Source organism: Oryzias latipes, chromosome 18 (genome assembly GCF_002234675.1).
Source record: "Oryzias latipes chromosome 18, ASM223467v1".
In the NCBI taxonomy this organism is placed as follows: Eukaryota; Metazoa; Chordata; class Actinopteri; order Beloniformes; family Adrianichthyidae; genus Oryzias; species Oryzias latipes.
In genome coordinates this window covers 9,154,975-9,171,764 of record NC_019876.2, presented here as the reverse complement: position 1 = coordinate 9,171,764, position 16,790 = coordinate 9,154,975, and the positions used below count along the sequence as shown (strand labels likewise).

The 16,790-nt window shown below is 40.1% G+C and overlaps 1 protein-coding gene across 13 annotated transcripts in view; it reads left to right on the top strand.

Moving 5' to 3' along the window:
- The window catches only part of LOC101165348 (adhesion G protein-coupled receptor L3), a 315,502-nt gene that overhangs the window by 114,609 nt on the left and 184,103 nt on the right, over positions 1-16,790 (top strand). For all 13 annotated transcript variants that reach the window (XM_023948941.1, XM_023948944.1, XM_023948940.1 and 10 more), the window contains one exon: positions 4,246-4,459. In XM_023948941.1, coding sequence (XP_023804709.1) covers positions 4,246-4,459 — 214 coding nt within the window. The remainder of the gene's footprint in view (positions 1-4,245; positions 4,460-16,790) is intronic.

The window sequence follows — 16,790 nt, the reverse complement described above, 5'->3', positions numbered from 1 at the left end:
TAGATTTATGAGATAAAAACTCGTAATTTTACTTTTTTTTTTTGGTGGCCCTAATACTCCGTCGTACCTAATAGGTTTAAATGTAGAGGTATTAAACTGGAGAACACAGTCCTCATAATTACAGCTTCTGTTTTCTGTGTTACAGTCAGTTACAACATGCTTTATCGTCAGTCTTTGTTTCACCTCTCTGGATTGTTTTCAGCAGAATAAAGTGGATTTCTTTTAGGGGATAATCACGCGGAAACAAGCAGAGAGTGGTCGCCCAACATCTCTGCTGGAAAATGATGAATATTATTCAAAGACTTTTGAACCAGGCTGGATCCGCAGTTTTTCCCTAATCTGTCAGTTTCATAACATTATTATTAAGGCCAAATTATAGACTGAATCCCTATTACAAATATTTTTATAAAAAAAAAATCTATTAATGAAATCCAGTTGTTCTTTTAGTGTTTTTTTCTCGTACAGGCTGAAAAATTGTCATCAATTTTATTTAAGAACCTGTGTTTTTTCAATGTTTACTTTTATTTAGTTTCATGTTTTGTGGTCATGTTTTCCCTGTGCTTATGTATGTAGTATAAGTTCTATGTTTTGTTTTTACCTGACCTGTGACAATAGACATAAAGTAGATTTTGTGCAAATTTCAGAACATTTATGTTCTAGCTATGCTAAAACAGAGTTATATGCATTTTCCTAATATAAGCAAACAAAACACTACATGAATAAATACATACATATATTTATAGTAACAAAACAACTTTATTAACCAACTAAAAGCAGTTTACATAGATTTCTTAAAGATGTAATTCTGTATTTTGGAAGGGATACCCAGCCTGAATCTTGCTGGCAACAAACTGAGGTCAATAAATGTTATATCTATATAACATATATAGATATAACATTTATAGATTATTCTCTCTCGCTTGTTATATATATTTTTGTTATATGTATTTTTGTTCTATGTTGTTATATGTGTATATATATATATATATATATATATATATATATATATATATATATATATATATATATATATATATATATATATTAAGATAATTGTGTTGTAGAAGGCTTGTTTAAGTTTATTAAAACAAAACAGGGTAATACTTTGCAGCATGGCTTTTAAAATAAAAGCGTTTATCTATATTACCTGTATTATTGCCCTCTTAAAGACCCACTTTTATGAAAAATTTAGTATTTGGTGTTTTGACATGCTCTTGTGGTATTTTTCTCATGATAAAGGACATGTATAAAGAAAACCTAGCTCAAAAAGAGGGAGACATTCCTCATTCTGATGCATCCACTTGTTGGCGACTGGCTCAGAACTGTACAGCGGAACACAGTTTTGCACCGGTAATGTTAGTTTGGGGTTGTGAGAGTGTAAACAGATGGATGATGGGAAGTTGGGTGGGCTTACTTAACACCAACAGTCTCACCTCCAACTCAGGTTAATTACTAATAAACTCCTACAGTCCCTTAGAAACAATACCCTAGAAAACCATTTTGATTTTGGCTAAAAACTGCATAATCCTAATTCAAAGACCACTGGGAACAATTTAGAGATACATCAGAAGAGGATCGGAGTGGGATTTTTAATGACCAGGTATGTTAATCAGATTGCTAAAACTGAACAGTAAATCAAAGAATTTAGATTTATTCACCTAAAAAGATTTCCAGAGAAAAGCTTTTCTTCTAGTTTGGTGGCAGCTTTCCTGATCCGATCAGCTTGGCAATCGATAACCAATTTGTCAAGTCAGTTATGTCTTTTTGTCCTTTTCTTTAAATAAATGTATTGGCCTCCTTCTGTGCGTGCTCGCAATGGTTGATTTGAGCCACATCAGTGTTTGTTCAAGAGGTGGAATAATTCTTCCCTGTAAAAGGAAGATAATTGTTGGCTTTCATCACAATATTGGATATAATTATTCCATTCTGTGATGTTTCAGTGGCAAGTGCATGCTATCATTTTTTGGTGTTTTGTGGGGTTTGAATGATTTATGAGACAAAAATGAAATGGCACCATAATGAAGGCCCTCCTGTCTTTTTTTGTCTTCTTTTTTTCCCCTCCCCACTTTTGTTTATTTGCAAGCAGAAATATAAAAAGTGGCACCTTGCTGACTCGAGTAATGAGAACGGTGGCGCTGCACACAAGTGCAGTGCAATTGCCGACCGTCCTAATGCACGAGGAGTTTTATTTATTGTTTTTTTTAGCTGGTAGAACAAAGAGCTCGGCAACAGATGGTCCCGTTGCCCCACTGTGCCTTGACTCCAGGAAGTCGGTGTGGGATTACAGGAAGAGTGGGGTTGACGTTGTTGCGCGTAAGCGTTCTAAGATATGTAATTAGACATGAGCAGCCAATGCAACTTTGAATAAAGTGGAGGGAGGGGGGGGGGGGGGGGCGCCGGAGCCAGCACATCCCTGACAGAAACCATGTTTATTACATCTTCAAGAGGAATTACAAAAGATGCTTTTTGCCATCACCTGAATCATAACTGTGTCACACAATGGGATGATTGTATGGGTGAAAAATAGAAAACGTAATGATAGAAAATTGGACACTTCACGCTTCTTAGATGGAGTAGTTTATTATTAAGCATTTGCCACTTCACTCAACATACAGAATACGTTTTGAGAAAAAAGACATGAATTTATATATTTCTTTCTTCTGCTTTTTTAATTTTTTTTTTTCTTGCTTTAGTGCTGTTTACATAACTCTGGAACCAAAGATGTTCCAGTTTAAGTGAATGTTTGAAAATCTGAATTGGCAAACAGTGGCTGCCATGGCGACCAGATTTTGTTCTGAAGTTGTTTGATTTCCCCCTACAAAAGAGATTTCGCTTCACTGTTTTTTTTTTTTTGGGAATTACCTAAAATCTTTTTTGATCAAATATATTTAAGCTCTCGTTTTTAGTTCATGTCTGGTCTTTGGTGACTTTCTCAGCCAGGACACTTGATAGAAGGGATGTTTATAAAAGCCAGAAAAAGACAGCCACAGTCACCGGCTCCCGAGGCCAATGTTTGTGCCCCTTGCCGCGCACACGCTCACTGGTTTGCCGGTTTGTGGCTCCACAGACGTCCGTGGGTACTTGGCAACAAGTGTTGACGAAATTGCAAAACGCCCTCAGACGGCCGCTGCTCGGTGTAGCCACGCTGGCTCATTACTAAAGAGTGAATTTATCTTTTTTGGAAATTCACTTTGGCTCCGCTTGAAACCAAAAGCTCTTCCTGACCCGGTGGCTGTGTGTTGTTCAGTTACCGGGAAAACACCAAGAAAACTTGAGCTCCAGTAAGGCCTTAGCCACATGCACTCGTACAGTGGTTGACCTCTACAAGTGCCACAGGTGTTTTGGGTTATCCGGGTCCGTGGAGGGTTGTCGACGGGGGTGGCTACATCTACAATGGATGTCATGAAAATGTCCAAGTCAGGCGTGTGTGTATCATGAAGTACTTGTAAGTTGCACACACTTATGACTCTAGTCATTAGTACTGACTGCGAGTAAATGCTGCATGCATGGTGGCAGGTATTGCGCAACTGCCCATAGGACTCCCACACAAACTACGTTCCGATTGTCTAACTTCTAATGCTACGTTCTCAACGGGCATGAGATCCGTGTTCAAGAACACATTGAACGCGGGTTCTTTAACATGCTTTTAGCATATAGGGTTCACAATGGGCTGTTGCTACCTGATATTAGCACATACCTACAGCTGGAAAAGGCTTGGTAACAATGTTAAAGCATTGCAAATTTCGCTCTAAATATATATGAAAGACTTGGTGTCATAGAGTTTCAGCCATACACAAACCGTGATCCTTATTTCTCCTCCATGATAATTGTTCAGTGTCTTGCCCAAGGACACTTTGACGCATGGGTGGGCAAATCTAGGATCTTTCAGTCAGAGGTCAACGGCCCTACTTCTGCAGTTTATTATAAACCGAAAACAAAGATATGTATCTGTTTATGCACCACACTTCTGTGTTTCTGCGCCTCGTGGCCTTTCAAAGGGGCCCTTTGTGGAAACGCTCATCCTCCCGTTCCAAATAAGCAGCCGTCAATCTGCCCGAACTCTTCAGAAGAGGGTAAATAACCACCTCACATATGCCTCAGCGTCAAACCTTTTATATTGCTGCCGGTCCCATCTGTTCTTTTCCTTTTCTGCATCAAATGAAGCACATCAGAGCCCTACCACCTCCAGCTCGTTGGTTTTTTAAGGAAAAATATTCGCTGAAGTCTTTGTTTTGGTTTCCGCAGCCTTCAGTCGAGCACCCATCCCCATGGCGGTGGTGAGGAGGGAGCTGTCATGCGAGAGTTACCCCATCGAGCTGCGCTGCCCCGGCACGGACGTCATCATGATCGAGAGCGCCAACTATGGACGCACCGACGACAAGATCTGTGATGCAGACCCAGCACAGATGGAGAACACAAGGTGTTACCTTCCAGATGCGTACAAGATCATGTCTCAAAGGTAAAGACCTTCAGTTCGGTTTACTCTAACTAGATGGGAACAAACTCATTTGCCTAAAATAAGTTTTAAGTGTTGCATTTAGCATTTCCTTGACTTCCATTTATAGCTGTAAGTATGATCGGCTGCTTTATGACCGTTGAAATCATCGTCTTTCCAAAAGCTGTTCGTGAGTTCTTGACGTAAATTACTTTTGCACAATAATTTGACTTTTGATGTTTATATTTTGTCTTAAATTTGTGTCAGAGACCCTGTGCTTTGTTTAGTCTTCTTCTGACTGATTGAAATCTGCTCCAAGTGGTTTTTCCAGTTAGCTTTAGCCAGCACATCTACGTGGTTGAGCAACCGCAGTCTTTGCATTGAGTCAGGTCATCCATTTATTCTATTCTTGGTGCAAGCAGAAGCAAAACTGTTGCACCAAAACTATTTATCATTTTGAAATGGTTTATTATATCCTTTTTTTATTTTTATGGTAAGACACTTGAAGGACACCAAAGCTGTTGGTTCCTTAACTGTCTTCTTCATTTAGCAACTGTGAATGCACATAGGAACTTCGGTTTGAGGCAAACCCCCCCCCAAAAAAGAAAAGGCATGAAACTGAACCTTGGCGTGATTTAGCAACAGAATGAAAGAAGGCAGACTGTTTGGCTGTGTAAAATACATCAGACTATGTCAATTACAAATACAAGATCCTAAGTAAGTTTAAAAAAAAATGTTGGAGATGAAAGCGCTTCAAATACGATAGTGGGAGGATTAGCTAGAGCAGCCAGTTTTCCTCTTAGCGTTTTGTTTGAGCTAACACCATCAGGAAGAATAGGCTCTTGCAGTCGCATGATCTTTACAGAATATTTAGTATTCCTTGAGAGTGCAGAAGAAAACCAGGCCAAATCAACTGTGTACCAACCGGTACCAACTGTGCCGAGTTGGTACCGGTCCTGACATGTATTGGTACTGTACCGAATGAAAAGGCAGATGTCTGAGCTTTGTTTCGGAAACTCATATTCTTTTCACTTTTCCTGTACAATTCTATCCAATCAAAAACCTTTTCCACGAATTGTGGACGGTCTCATAGAAGAATGGGTGGGGCTATGAGAGTGGGCGGGGCTTTTAATCAAATGCCAAAATTTTGGCTGTAGTTCACAGCGAATGATCCAATTTCAGCGACCTAATGGATAAGAGTGGCATCTGCAACGCTCCATAAAAAGACAGACGTTGTGGCGATTAGTGGTGAAACTTACTGTATTTACTTCAGCGTGTGTGAAATTGCAGATGCAGCATATGGAGAAAGTATGAAGGCACATTCAAGCGTTCTTCTTCATCCAGTGACGTCACTTTGTCACACTTGAATATTTTTTCTTTTCATTTTTGAAGTGTCGTTTCAAGCCGTGTTTAGGCACCTGAACCGTTTCATTGGTGCGGAGTGTGGAGTGGAAAGAATCCAAATGGTACCCATTCCTAGATATAATGCTTTTCAGCATTCTTAAGCTTTTTATACCAAGTTAGCCAAACCCTTTCCAAGTTTGAAAGCATCCCGAGTGGATTTTATCACAGGATAGCATTTACAAGGCTTAACAAGCCCATGGAGCTAAAGTAATGCAAATAAACAGCACTGGTGTGCAGAACTGATTTACCTGCTTTAGCATTGAGAGAAACTGCAAGTAAATACTAAAAATGTGTGGACTCGTCTGCATTTTCTTCAGGTTTTCCACTAAAGTACCAAAATGGCAGTACTTTCACTGGTTCAATGAAATTCAAGCACACTGCTACTTCTCTTGAAGAGTTTGTTTTCCTTACATTTTTCACATAATGAAAACATAACCAGTTTTTCAGTGGGTCATCACTTGCTCTTTTTCCTTGAAAAAATGTTTAAATGACTAAATTATGGAATTTTTGTTAAAAAAAACACAATTGATATTGTTTACAATAGTTTATAATTAGGTCATGAATCCTATTTCCAAATGCTAGCAGGCTAGCTAGCTAGCTAACTAGCATAGTGTGATTATAGCGTATGGCCTATTTCAAAATTTTTGATATAAATCAGTGTTTTTAAAAAATAATGTGTGTTTTAAGTTATTTATGAAACGAAAAAGTGAGAAAAAAAAGTGCTGGATGAGCTTTCTAGCAGACGTGCGCCTTGTTTTCAGAGTTATGACCCTGTTGTGCTCAAAGCGGGACGTGGAGACCTATTTTTCAGGGCAGAGCCAGTATAGTTTTACCATGTGGAGGCTCTTGGCCGCGTAATTAATTGCTAACATTAAGGTAACATATACAATATTCGGAGTTTTAACTAAGAAGTCCACATTTTCAAAATGTACAACTCCGAGGGGAGTGTGTTTTGAGTATACATGTCGTCCGCTCCAGCTGCGTTTGTTGACGTATGGCGACATTAAGAGAAAAATAAAAGGTCCTGGTGAATCATCTCTGCATGGTTACTCATTCTTTTGATGTCAAAACACCCCTGGGCAGTCTAAAGGCTCAGGCTTTATCTAAATTGCTCGCATAGACTTTTTCCTGCTCGCTTGATTTCCAAAGCTAAACGTATGTTCCTCTTCTTTTGATTTCCAGAGCTTTAGTTAAAACTAAAGCTCTGGAAATTGGATTTACCTCTTTGAGAATACTAATGGACCTTTTCAGCTTTATCAAACAATTTGCTCTTAGCTTTTAGCTTTTTTTTTTAGTTTTTAGTTCAGATAATCAACTGCATGGGAAAAAAAGGTAGTTTTAAGCATCTTGTCAGATAATTGATGCGCCCTGTAGCTTCACTTGTTCTCCCAGACGCCCACTCAGAATAAAAAAACCCAGCTGGAATGAATCAACGGGTGCAACGATGAGCATAAAACACCATGAGGAAGTACATATTTTCTGCATCTCATTGCTGCGGGGGGCATTAAACCGATGCTGCAACCTGAGTCACAGCCAGAGCACTTTGTCTTGGGACAGGAAGTGAGTAAGTGGATGAAAGATTGGGGAATGGATGCGGTGCCGGTACCCAAGAGGACGGGGTGGGGGTGACTGAACAAGGGGATGGGGGGGTGAGAGGATCCCTCAACGGTGTCTCGGCGTTGGCACGTGAGGGTCCCCACAACAAACGAACGCCAACCCCGCCGACCTTTTCATTGTTGAGCTGTCAAAGCCGTTGCTAGGCACCTGCAGCTGAGCTCATTAGTGTTGAAAAGAAAACGAGAGGAGAAATGACTAATCTCAACGGAGCGAAAGTCTTCTTGAGATGAAGAGCGCGCCAAAGCACGGGTGGAAGGATGCGGGTTTATATTTATTAATGAACCGGAATACGCCGACTGTGGCCGATTCAACAAGACTAATGTGGGAGCGTGTACCTGTGCTGATGGATGTCTTTGTTCCCCCACCATCACCTTGCCGTTAAACGAACCTCATCTTGCAAATTCTTGACATAATCCGGAGATAATATCTTCTTCCCTCTCTGTTTTATTATCTCTGATGAGCCTCCATCAGCTGGGATGCTTTCCTTTCTAACAGCTATATTTCTTATATTCTTTCTTCATCATCGTCTCATACGCCCCCGCCCCCATTCCCCGTTTTGTTGTCAGTTCATCGTGGACTGTTTATGCGCACTCCAAAACTGAAAATCCCCGACAACAATATAATATTAATTACAAGGCTCTCGGTGTATTAGTTTCCACTCTAATTTATAATTGTGGATTGTTTGATTACTTGTCTGGAAGGATGTGCTTGAAATGACAAAATAAAAGCATCACAGAGGATGGCTGCATTCAATGCACGGCTTCTTACGTTTTTTCGGTGGTGGGCATTTATAAATATGCCTTGAAGAAATAAAAGATCTTTTGCTTGCTTGTTGATGACTACTGTCCAGAATCAATGAAAGAACTTTTTTTTTTTTTAAACCTAGAGATTGTTTTCATGCTATTGCTACCCAACTCCTGCTGATTACTAGAATCAGACAACCAGATTTGGGATTACCTGATTCAGGTAATGAGCAGCTAACAATGCAAGGGGATTTGGATAATGAGGAAGGTAATACTCACCAAGTAAGTAACTAAAGTTGTAAAAGAGTAAATTGTTTAAACTTCAGTTTTGACAGAAACCATTAAAGTAAAATGAGGTAAGCTTGTGGATTGTTTGATTACTTTTTGGAAGAATGTGCTTGAAATAAAAGCAACACAGAGGACGGCTGCATTTACTGAAAGCTTCTTAAGTTTATCTATTTATGTTGCGTGTGTAAATATTCAAGAATTTGCGTCGAGGAAATTTTTTATTTTTTTGCTTGCCGTACTTATAGAAAATACATAAATAATAATTTTAGTTGTTTAAATAGATTACTGTATCCAGAGTTAGACTTTATTTTTAAGTAAATCAATTGGCCTGATTGAACCTTGACCAATCAGGGACTGGGATTTGGCCGTGACGTTTAGATAATGTGTCTTTTGATTCGTGAAAGTGCCAACCCTTTGAAAATTTGTGTCAGATTGTGTCAATTGTGTGACAGTCTTTTATATATCGGAATAGAGTTGTATAATAGAAAGTCTGGAGCAAGATTTTTACTGCTTTGACCTTTTAATTCCAAGCCTCCTACAACTAATTACAAAACAAAAACAACACAGAGGATGGCTGCATTCACCGTTCCCTTCTTTAGTGTATCTATGTGGTGTGTGTGTGCGTGCTTAAGAATTTGCCTTTTGGGGGGGGGGGGTCTTTAAAAATATATTTGACTTCAGTTTAAATAGATTACTGTCCAGAATTAGACTTTATTTTTAAATAAATTGATCCTTTTGGAGATTCCTGATTGTTTTCTAGCTATTGCTCCCCAACTCCTGCTGATTACCAGAATCAGGCAACCAGAATTGGGATGACCTAATTCAGGTAATTAGCAGCTAACAACACAGAGGTATATGGAAAACGCAGAATAGAAGGTAATACTCTCCAAGTAACTAGAAAAAGTTGTAAAAAGAGAAAATTATAGATAGCCTTTTGCCCATCAATAAAGACCATCAGTAAACATAGAATTGTGGATTGTTTGATTACTGATGTGCTTGAAATTATTAAATAAAAGCTAAACAGAGGATGGCTGCATTCACTGTATTCCCCTTATGGCTTTTTTTTTAGTATGTGTTTCTTATAAATTTGCCTTAAAGAGGAAAAAAAGGTATTTTGCTTGCCGTATATTCCATAATTCATATGATTTCACTTTTTTATATTGATTATTGTCCAGAATTAACACCTTCTTTTAGGTAAACTGATTTAGAAGAAAAAGAAAAAAAAGATTGTTTTCTAGAAATTTTGATTTAGGCAATCAGTTGGAATATTTAAAAAATAAAGGTAATACTCAGTAAGTAACTTGCAAAAGTTACAAAAATTATAAGGTGCAGTTTTTTTAACCGTCAGTTTTGACAGAAATTGTTAACGTTTTAAAAGCAGAGATATCATCAGTAAGCCTATGAATATCACTTATAATAATATAACTATTGCGCAAATAAATAATAAATTAAGCAATTTGCGTATTAAAGTTGTCAATTTTACATTTTTGAATCTGTATTTTGGTTTATTAAAAAAAACCATACAAGTGATTATTTAAACAAAACAAAAAGAAGTTTCTTTATAATTTTTTTTTTTAAATACAAGAAATTGCTTTTAAAAAATACAACTGTATATTGATTTTCAGTGACTTTTAAGTGAAGCTTGATTCTATTCCCCTTTTTTAAAGCAAACCCAAGCTAAAAGGTCATCCATAAAATCAGGAGTTCATTTCATAAAGCCATCCTGCATCCACTGTACATATTAATTATCCGTCTTTGAAATTTCATCTCCATAGAGAAGCCATTGTCTGGCTGGCAGGCATGAGTCATTTCATATTCTGTCAACACCTCCGGACGATTTCGGCCTTCTTGCCCTTTAAGAAATTCCACTTTTGGTTTGAATTTAGCATTTCTTGCATCTGCAGGATCAAAAATAAATATCTATACTTTTTTAGGATTTTCCCTCAAAGACATCTTGTGTGACATTGTCACGTGATCTGTGTGGATCAGGAGCCAATGTCAGCATGTTTTGACTGTAAAACCTGGCTGGTAGGGCAGTAAAAAACCTTAATCTGACTCCAGTGATAAAGCCCCATCTTTTCTGTCCTGATGCCTTCATGCCCCTCCAGTGCATGCACCACCTGCCTCTGCTCCTGGCGCCGGATAAATAGCGGTGACTGGAAAGCCTCGCCATTGGCGTCCAAGTCCGGGGGGTTGGGGGTGCCCGGCCGTTAACCCCCCACGGACTCCCAGCCCCCCTCAAAACCCAAAAGTGTAACCACGACAGTAGTTCGGCGGGTTCCTTCGGCGAGGAGTTTGATTCCACTAAGGTCTTTTTAAGTGGGAGCTAATAGCCGCCAGTATCTGAGTAATGGCACGCCACTAAGCTTGTGAGTGCTGTTGTAATGCATCTTGAAATGAAGGCTGCTGCGCAGCATGCGGTGGCAGGATGAAATGAGTGGATGCCTTTCAATAACACCCTACTTTATGCCTTCAAGCATCGCGGCTGCACAGAAGCCGTTAGATAAACACGTCGCCTATAGGCAATGTAGGTCAATGAGGCTGCAATTGAAAGGCGCTACTGACGATTAAGTTGACATCATTTGCATAGGGTGTACACACGCTCGGATTCGGGCGACTCCCCTGTGGGACATGGGGTGCTTTGAGAACCGAGGAGTTCTCGTCTTTCCCGCTATCAAACCAATACCTGGAGGGAGTTGGATTAGGTGGCATCAAACAATCCCGACCCCCTTTTTTTCTCATGAGCTTCAGCGTTCTCCCCCCTTGCAGCAGTGTGGCCTTCGTGGCCAGTAATTACAGGCTATATCAAAGCTATATATCACCTTATGGCTCGCCAGGACCCAGCAGGCACCTTAAGGGACAGCTGATAGCGTTGTGGCAGGCCTGGTTGCCATCCCTGAAGGAGAAAAGCAGGTCAGGGCAGGAAGATTCGCCCCTTTTCCGGCTCGCTCCAACACAATGCCCCTCCCTGTCCTTATCAGTCCGGACCATCCTTTGTCTATTTTCTTCTTTTTTATCACTTTGTTTCTTTTCTTCGGTCTCGGCGGGATCCATTTCAAGCCTGTGTCATCACACTTGTCATTTCAATGAACAAAAGAGGAACAAAAACGCCCCCCCCCGCCCGTCCACACATGCTTCTTGCATTTGCCTGCGACACCGGCGATGAAGGTTAATAGATATTGCAGCTTTAGGAGTCTCGCGAGGACGATGAAACGGAACGAACGCGACCCAGTCACCTGAACCTTCTGGCCACGTGACAGCCTGACATTTGACAACCTTCCTGTTAATGACAATCATGTGGAAAACAAATGGGCCCGGGCCCATTGTTCGCCTCGGCAGACTTAGGGCAGAAAGCATGAGACGGATGACTCCTCCGCTGTTGGAGGCATAAGAATGATTGAGGGATGAGGAGCGGTAAGCAGAAGGGAGGATAGGTTCAACTCTGACAATGATCTTTTCCATATGCAGCTGCTCTCCTTGGCTTTTGACCTTGCTGAATGATTTAGAAGATGTTTCCCCGGCTGGGACAAAGGGGTTTTTGAATATTTTTTGCACTCGATCTCATTTTTTCTTTTTCCAAATGACGTCTGCGGCGTTTTATAAGAATATTCTGTCTTTAAATGTGGACACAGAACTTGGTCTCAACCCTTTTAACACTGGAGCCTTAAGGCCGTGTCACACAGCCACTTTTTTTGGTGCTCATTTTCCACGTAGGATATTTCCGTCTTTCGTGATACATGTGTGATTTATGTAATTCATAATTGTTTCTTATTCCACGACGTCCACAGATGCCTGTCGAGGGTTTCGGTCGATAGGCCTCGACATGAATTTGTTTTTAAGTTGTTCACAATTTGTGGTCAGTTGAGAATTATGCAGATTAAGCATATTTGACGTAATTTATACCCAATTGCTATACAAATCTTACGCAATTTTGCAAGATGCAAACGCAAAGTGGTGGCTTTCCACAAACGTTCATATGTCTAACGGACTTTTAAAGCGTGAACCACCGACTCATACCTTTTATATCATCTATGCGGTGCACATATCCCATTACAACTAGGTAATTCGCGCACAATTCACTAAGTAATTGCATAGAAACAGTGCAATAATCATACACAGTTTATATTCTACATTGATTGATTGCGTGGTTTCTCCGTCCTTCTATGGTTTTAACGTGGTTCATTTGTGATACATCTGTGTAAATTTCACATAAAGACTAACTAACTAACATAAAGTCTAACTTTTTCAACGCATAATCATTTATGACCAATTTACATCCGTGCATTAAGTGTAAAATGTACGAAGTGGCAGTGTGACACGGCCTTTAGCTCCGGTGTTGACATTCTTTTAGGTCTGTATGGCCACCTCAATGGACATCATAAACATGGAACGGACCATTGTTGTGCGTGTGGTAAAACTGTGTTAATACTGATGTACTTTGGTTCCTTTAACATTTTTAAGGTCATTTAACTGCACAAACGTCTCTAACAATAGTAAATTCTTATTTTTTTTATAAGCCTGTATAAATAAAATGGAAGTAATCCATGTTTGGACAGTATAAAACCATGTGTGTGTGCACTCTTTATGAAAAAACATGAAAAAAAACAGTCTAAACATGAAAAAAATATATAGTTTCTTTTTCTCAATAGGTTTTCTTTGCTTGTCAGAAGGAGACTAAATCAATTGGAGAGCGGCTGATTTGATTGGAATTGAACATTTTAAAAGCACATCTGTGTGCCAAACCAGAGCCGTGGGATTTGAAAGACATAGCCTGGAGAGTCGGATGAAAGATCTTGTCAGGTTGCATTATGGGAAGACAGAGATCTAACATTTTTTTGAACCTCCGCTTAAAATAGAAAAGTTGGGCGATATGTCAGATATAAACGTGCTTTGTTTAAAAAAAAAAAAAAAAAAAAGGTGAAAATCCCTGAAAAGCAAAGCCCATCAGGCATATGCGGCGCGGTGCGACCTTCCACGAGTGTCGCTGACGATTGCGATGCCGAGCACATGTGGTTTGCATTGTTCATGCGGAGCTCAACCTCAAGTGGCCAGCTTTGTTTAAAGTCATACTTTGCATAAACATTTCCCTCTGCAAACAGTGAGGTCTCGGATGAATTATTATGCTGATTTAATGTCCAAAGCATACAAATGTGAAATGATCTTTTTTTTTTTTTACTTTTCCTTCTTTCTTAATATTTCTAAATAAAATAAGCGTCCATTAGAGGAGCATTGGACACCTGCCAGTTACAAGACTGCAAACAAACAAGACATTTTGCAAACACTTAGACTAGAATACTGACCAAAATTAGATATTTTAAAGTAGAAAAAAACAAAAAAAACTAAAAGCCACAGAACAGGTAGACATGTATGATATTGGGTTTGTAAAGATGTCTGTGTTTACGCCCCATCTACAAGTAAAAGCTAAAATGTTCAACTTGTTGAGTCTTTTCGGTTGCAATCTCCCCCCCTGGTGCACGTCTCTTTAAAGACCCAGTCCAAAAATGCATCTTTGTATTTCTTATCCGAACTGGCATCTGGCTCTAAACTGTAAGGCTGGATAGCTCCAATATTGTTGGACTGGTAATGTTAGGTTGGGGTTGTGAGGGGCTGTAAGCTAGCAGGAGAACACATGTAAACAGAGAGCATGTGATGGGTGATGGGAGGGGGGGCAGGGTTTTTCCGCACCAACGATCCCGTCCACAACTCAGAAGTGAATGTCTGAAGTCCTGCTGCTCTGCACAAAAACGACAGTTTTATTAATTTTGGCTGAAAACGGCATCGTTACGATTGAAAAAAGACTGGGAACACTTTTAAAATAGATGAAAAGATGATCGGAGTGGGTCTTTAATCACTTTTCAACTTCTTCACTCCCTTTTTCCCCTTTTGTACCCAAACCCCCCCATATATGTCTTCTCCGTCTCCGTAAGTTCAGCCCCAAACACAAAGAGGGGTTTATACAAATAAAGTCCTCGTGTGTCCACATAACTTCATATCTGTCCAACACAGGAGGTCATCAACTCTCCTCTGTTTGCTCTGCAGCTGGACAGGAAAAAAAATGTTATCAAACCTCCAGCAGGAATTCAAATTCCTCCGTGAGTTTTCCCTCCAGCCTTTGCATAACCCTCTTCTCCTGAAACGCCTCTAAATCCAAGAGGTCTATTTCATCCACATTCTTTTTTTCCCTGGATTGGATGACATCACCTGGCATTAATTATCCTTTTTTTTTTCCATTTTCAGCCCTCTCTGCCTCCGACCCCACTCCAATCATCCTTGTTAGGAGCGTGCCACGTTCAATTTTGCCCAATTAGATGCTGCATGTTTCAGGCTGGCAGCCTCTCAAGTCAGTTGGGGTCTCTCAGATGCCACCGCCAAGACTCTGTGGTGCTTTTTTTTTCCTGCTTTAAGGGGTGAAAAAAAGGGAAGCATATGTCAGAAAATGGGAAACATTTAAGGTGACCTTCTCAAATGGAAATGGAAGATAATCGATGGTTCAAATCTACTGTGTCTTTTCTTTGGGGGGAAACTCAAAGCCTGATAAAATTGGAGTTTATAAAAAAAAAAAATCAAAATAAAATCCAGAGTTTGCATGTTTTTTCCTTTTATTTTTCGCCAAAGTCTCACTCCGATCATCTTGTGATCTATTTTTAAGAAAGCATTTCTACTGGTCTTTTAGCCAATATTTTAAAGATCTGTGATGTTTCCTAGGACATAGTTTCTGAAAAAACACCATTTTCGTGGGAGTGGGTCTTTAAGTACAAGACCCCAAGATATTTAAACTCCTCCACCTGGGGCACGGACACTCCACCCACCAAGAGATGGCAAACTCCCTTTCTCTGGTCGAAAACCACAGCCTCATCCCAGCCGCTTCACACTCTGCCGCAAACCACCACAAATGCACGATGGAGGTCCCGGCTCGATGAAGCCAACAGGACAACATCATCTGCAAAGAGCAGAAAGGAAATCCTGTGGTCCCCAAATCAGATCAAATCCCCAGCTGCGCCTAGAAAGTCTGTCCATAAAAATAATGAACAGAACCGGTGATAAAGGGAAGCCCTGTCGGACTCCAACATGCACCGGTAACAGGTCTGACTTACTGCCAGCTATGCGAAACAAGCTCTTGCTCCGGTCATACAGAGACCAGTCAGCCCTCGGTAAGGCTTCCCAGACCGAAAGAACGAGGTCCTGAATACAAGCGGCTGAAATGAGCTTCCTCCGTAGGGTTGCTGGGAGTTCCCTTAGAGATAGGGTGAGAAGTTCGGTCACCCGCGGAGAAACCGCTTTTCCTCCACATCGAGAGGAGTGGCATCTAGTTCGAATGCTTCCTGTTAGCCTCCCTGCGAAGGTGTTCCGGGCATCTCCCACTGGCCGTAGGCCTCTGGGAAGACCCAGACACGCTGGATAGACTATGTCTCTTAGCTGACCTGGGAGATGGAGGAAGTGGCCGGGGAGAGAGAGGTCTGGGCATCTTTGCTTAGACTGCTGCCCCCGTGACCCGGACCCAGATAAACGGAGGAAGATGATTGGATGGGTCTTTAAAAAAAATAATTCAAAATAATTTGCTGTTTGATGCTTTCTAGCTGTAATTGTAATTGGAACCAATGAGATACAAATAACAAAGCAAAGGTAAAAAAAAACAACACAAACTGCCAATAAACAAATTTGTGTCAAATGTATAATTAGCCAGTTCCTAAAGAGATGTTATCATTAGCATTAGCGATGATCAGAATGTTCTTCTTAAAGGATGAGGACTGTGCTATTGGATTAATCCGTTGCTGTAACTCTTCCTGAACTGTGTGTCATGCAGCCCTTAAGATATGAGAACCCGCTGCTGAGTAACTCCTACTGGAGAATGAATGGAGCCGGCTCCATGCAAACAGGATGCATATTCAGCAGTTTGGGTCTGATCAAAGTGAATTATGCAGCTGTGATATGAAACATAGATCAGGAGAAAGGGTCATCTGAGTTTTATTTTCTGCTCGAAGACTCACGATCATTTTACTTGAACCGCACAAGTTCAACCAGGAACTGGAGGGGGAAAAAAACACGGGAATTAATTTTTTTTTTCATTTGATCTTTAATGAGGTTGAATGGTAAGGGTGAATGGAATAGATTCATTAATAAAAAAAAAAACCTTGGGTGGACGCCAATGGTGCTATCAAAAGATGGTACTATTCAGTTTTACCAATAATTCGGTTCGAACCTCGACTTTTGGTCGCGGTTTAGTTTTGGTTTTGGTCCGTATGATTTTTGATTAACAAAACAACAAAAAAAAACTTCAAAAACAGAATAAATAAATAAAAATC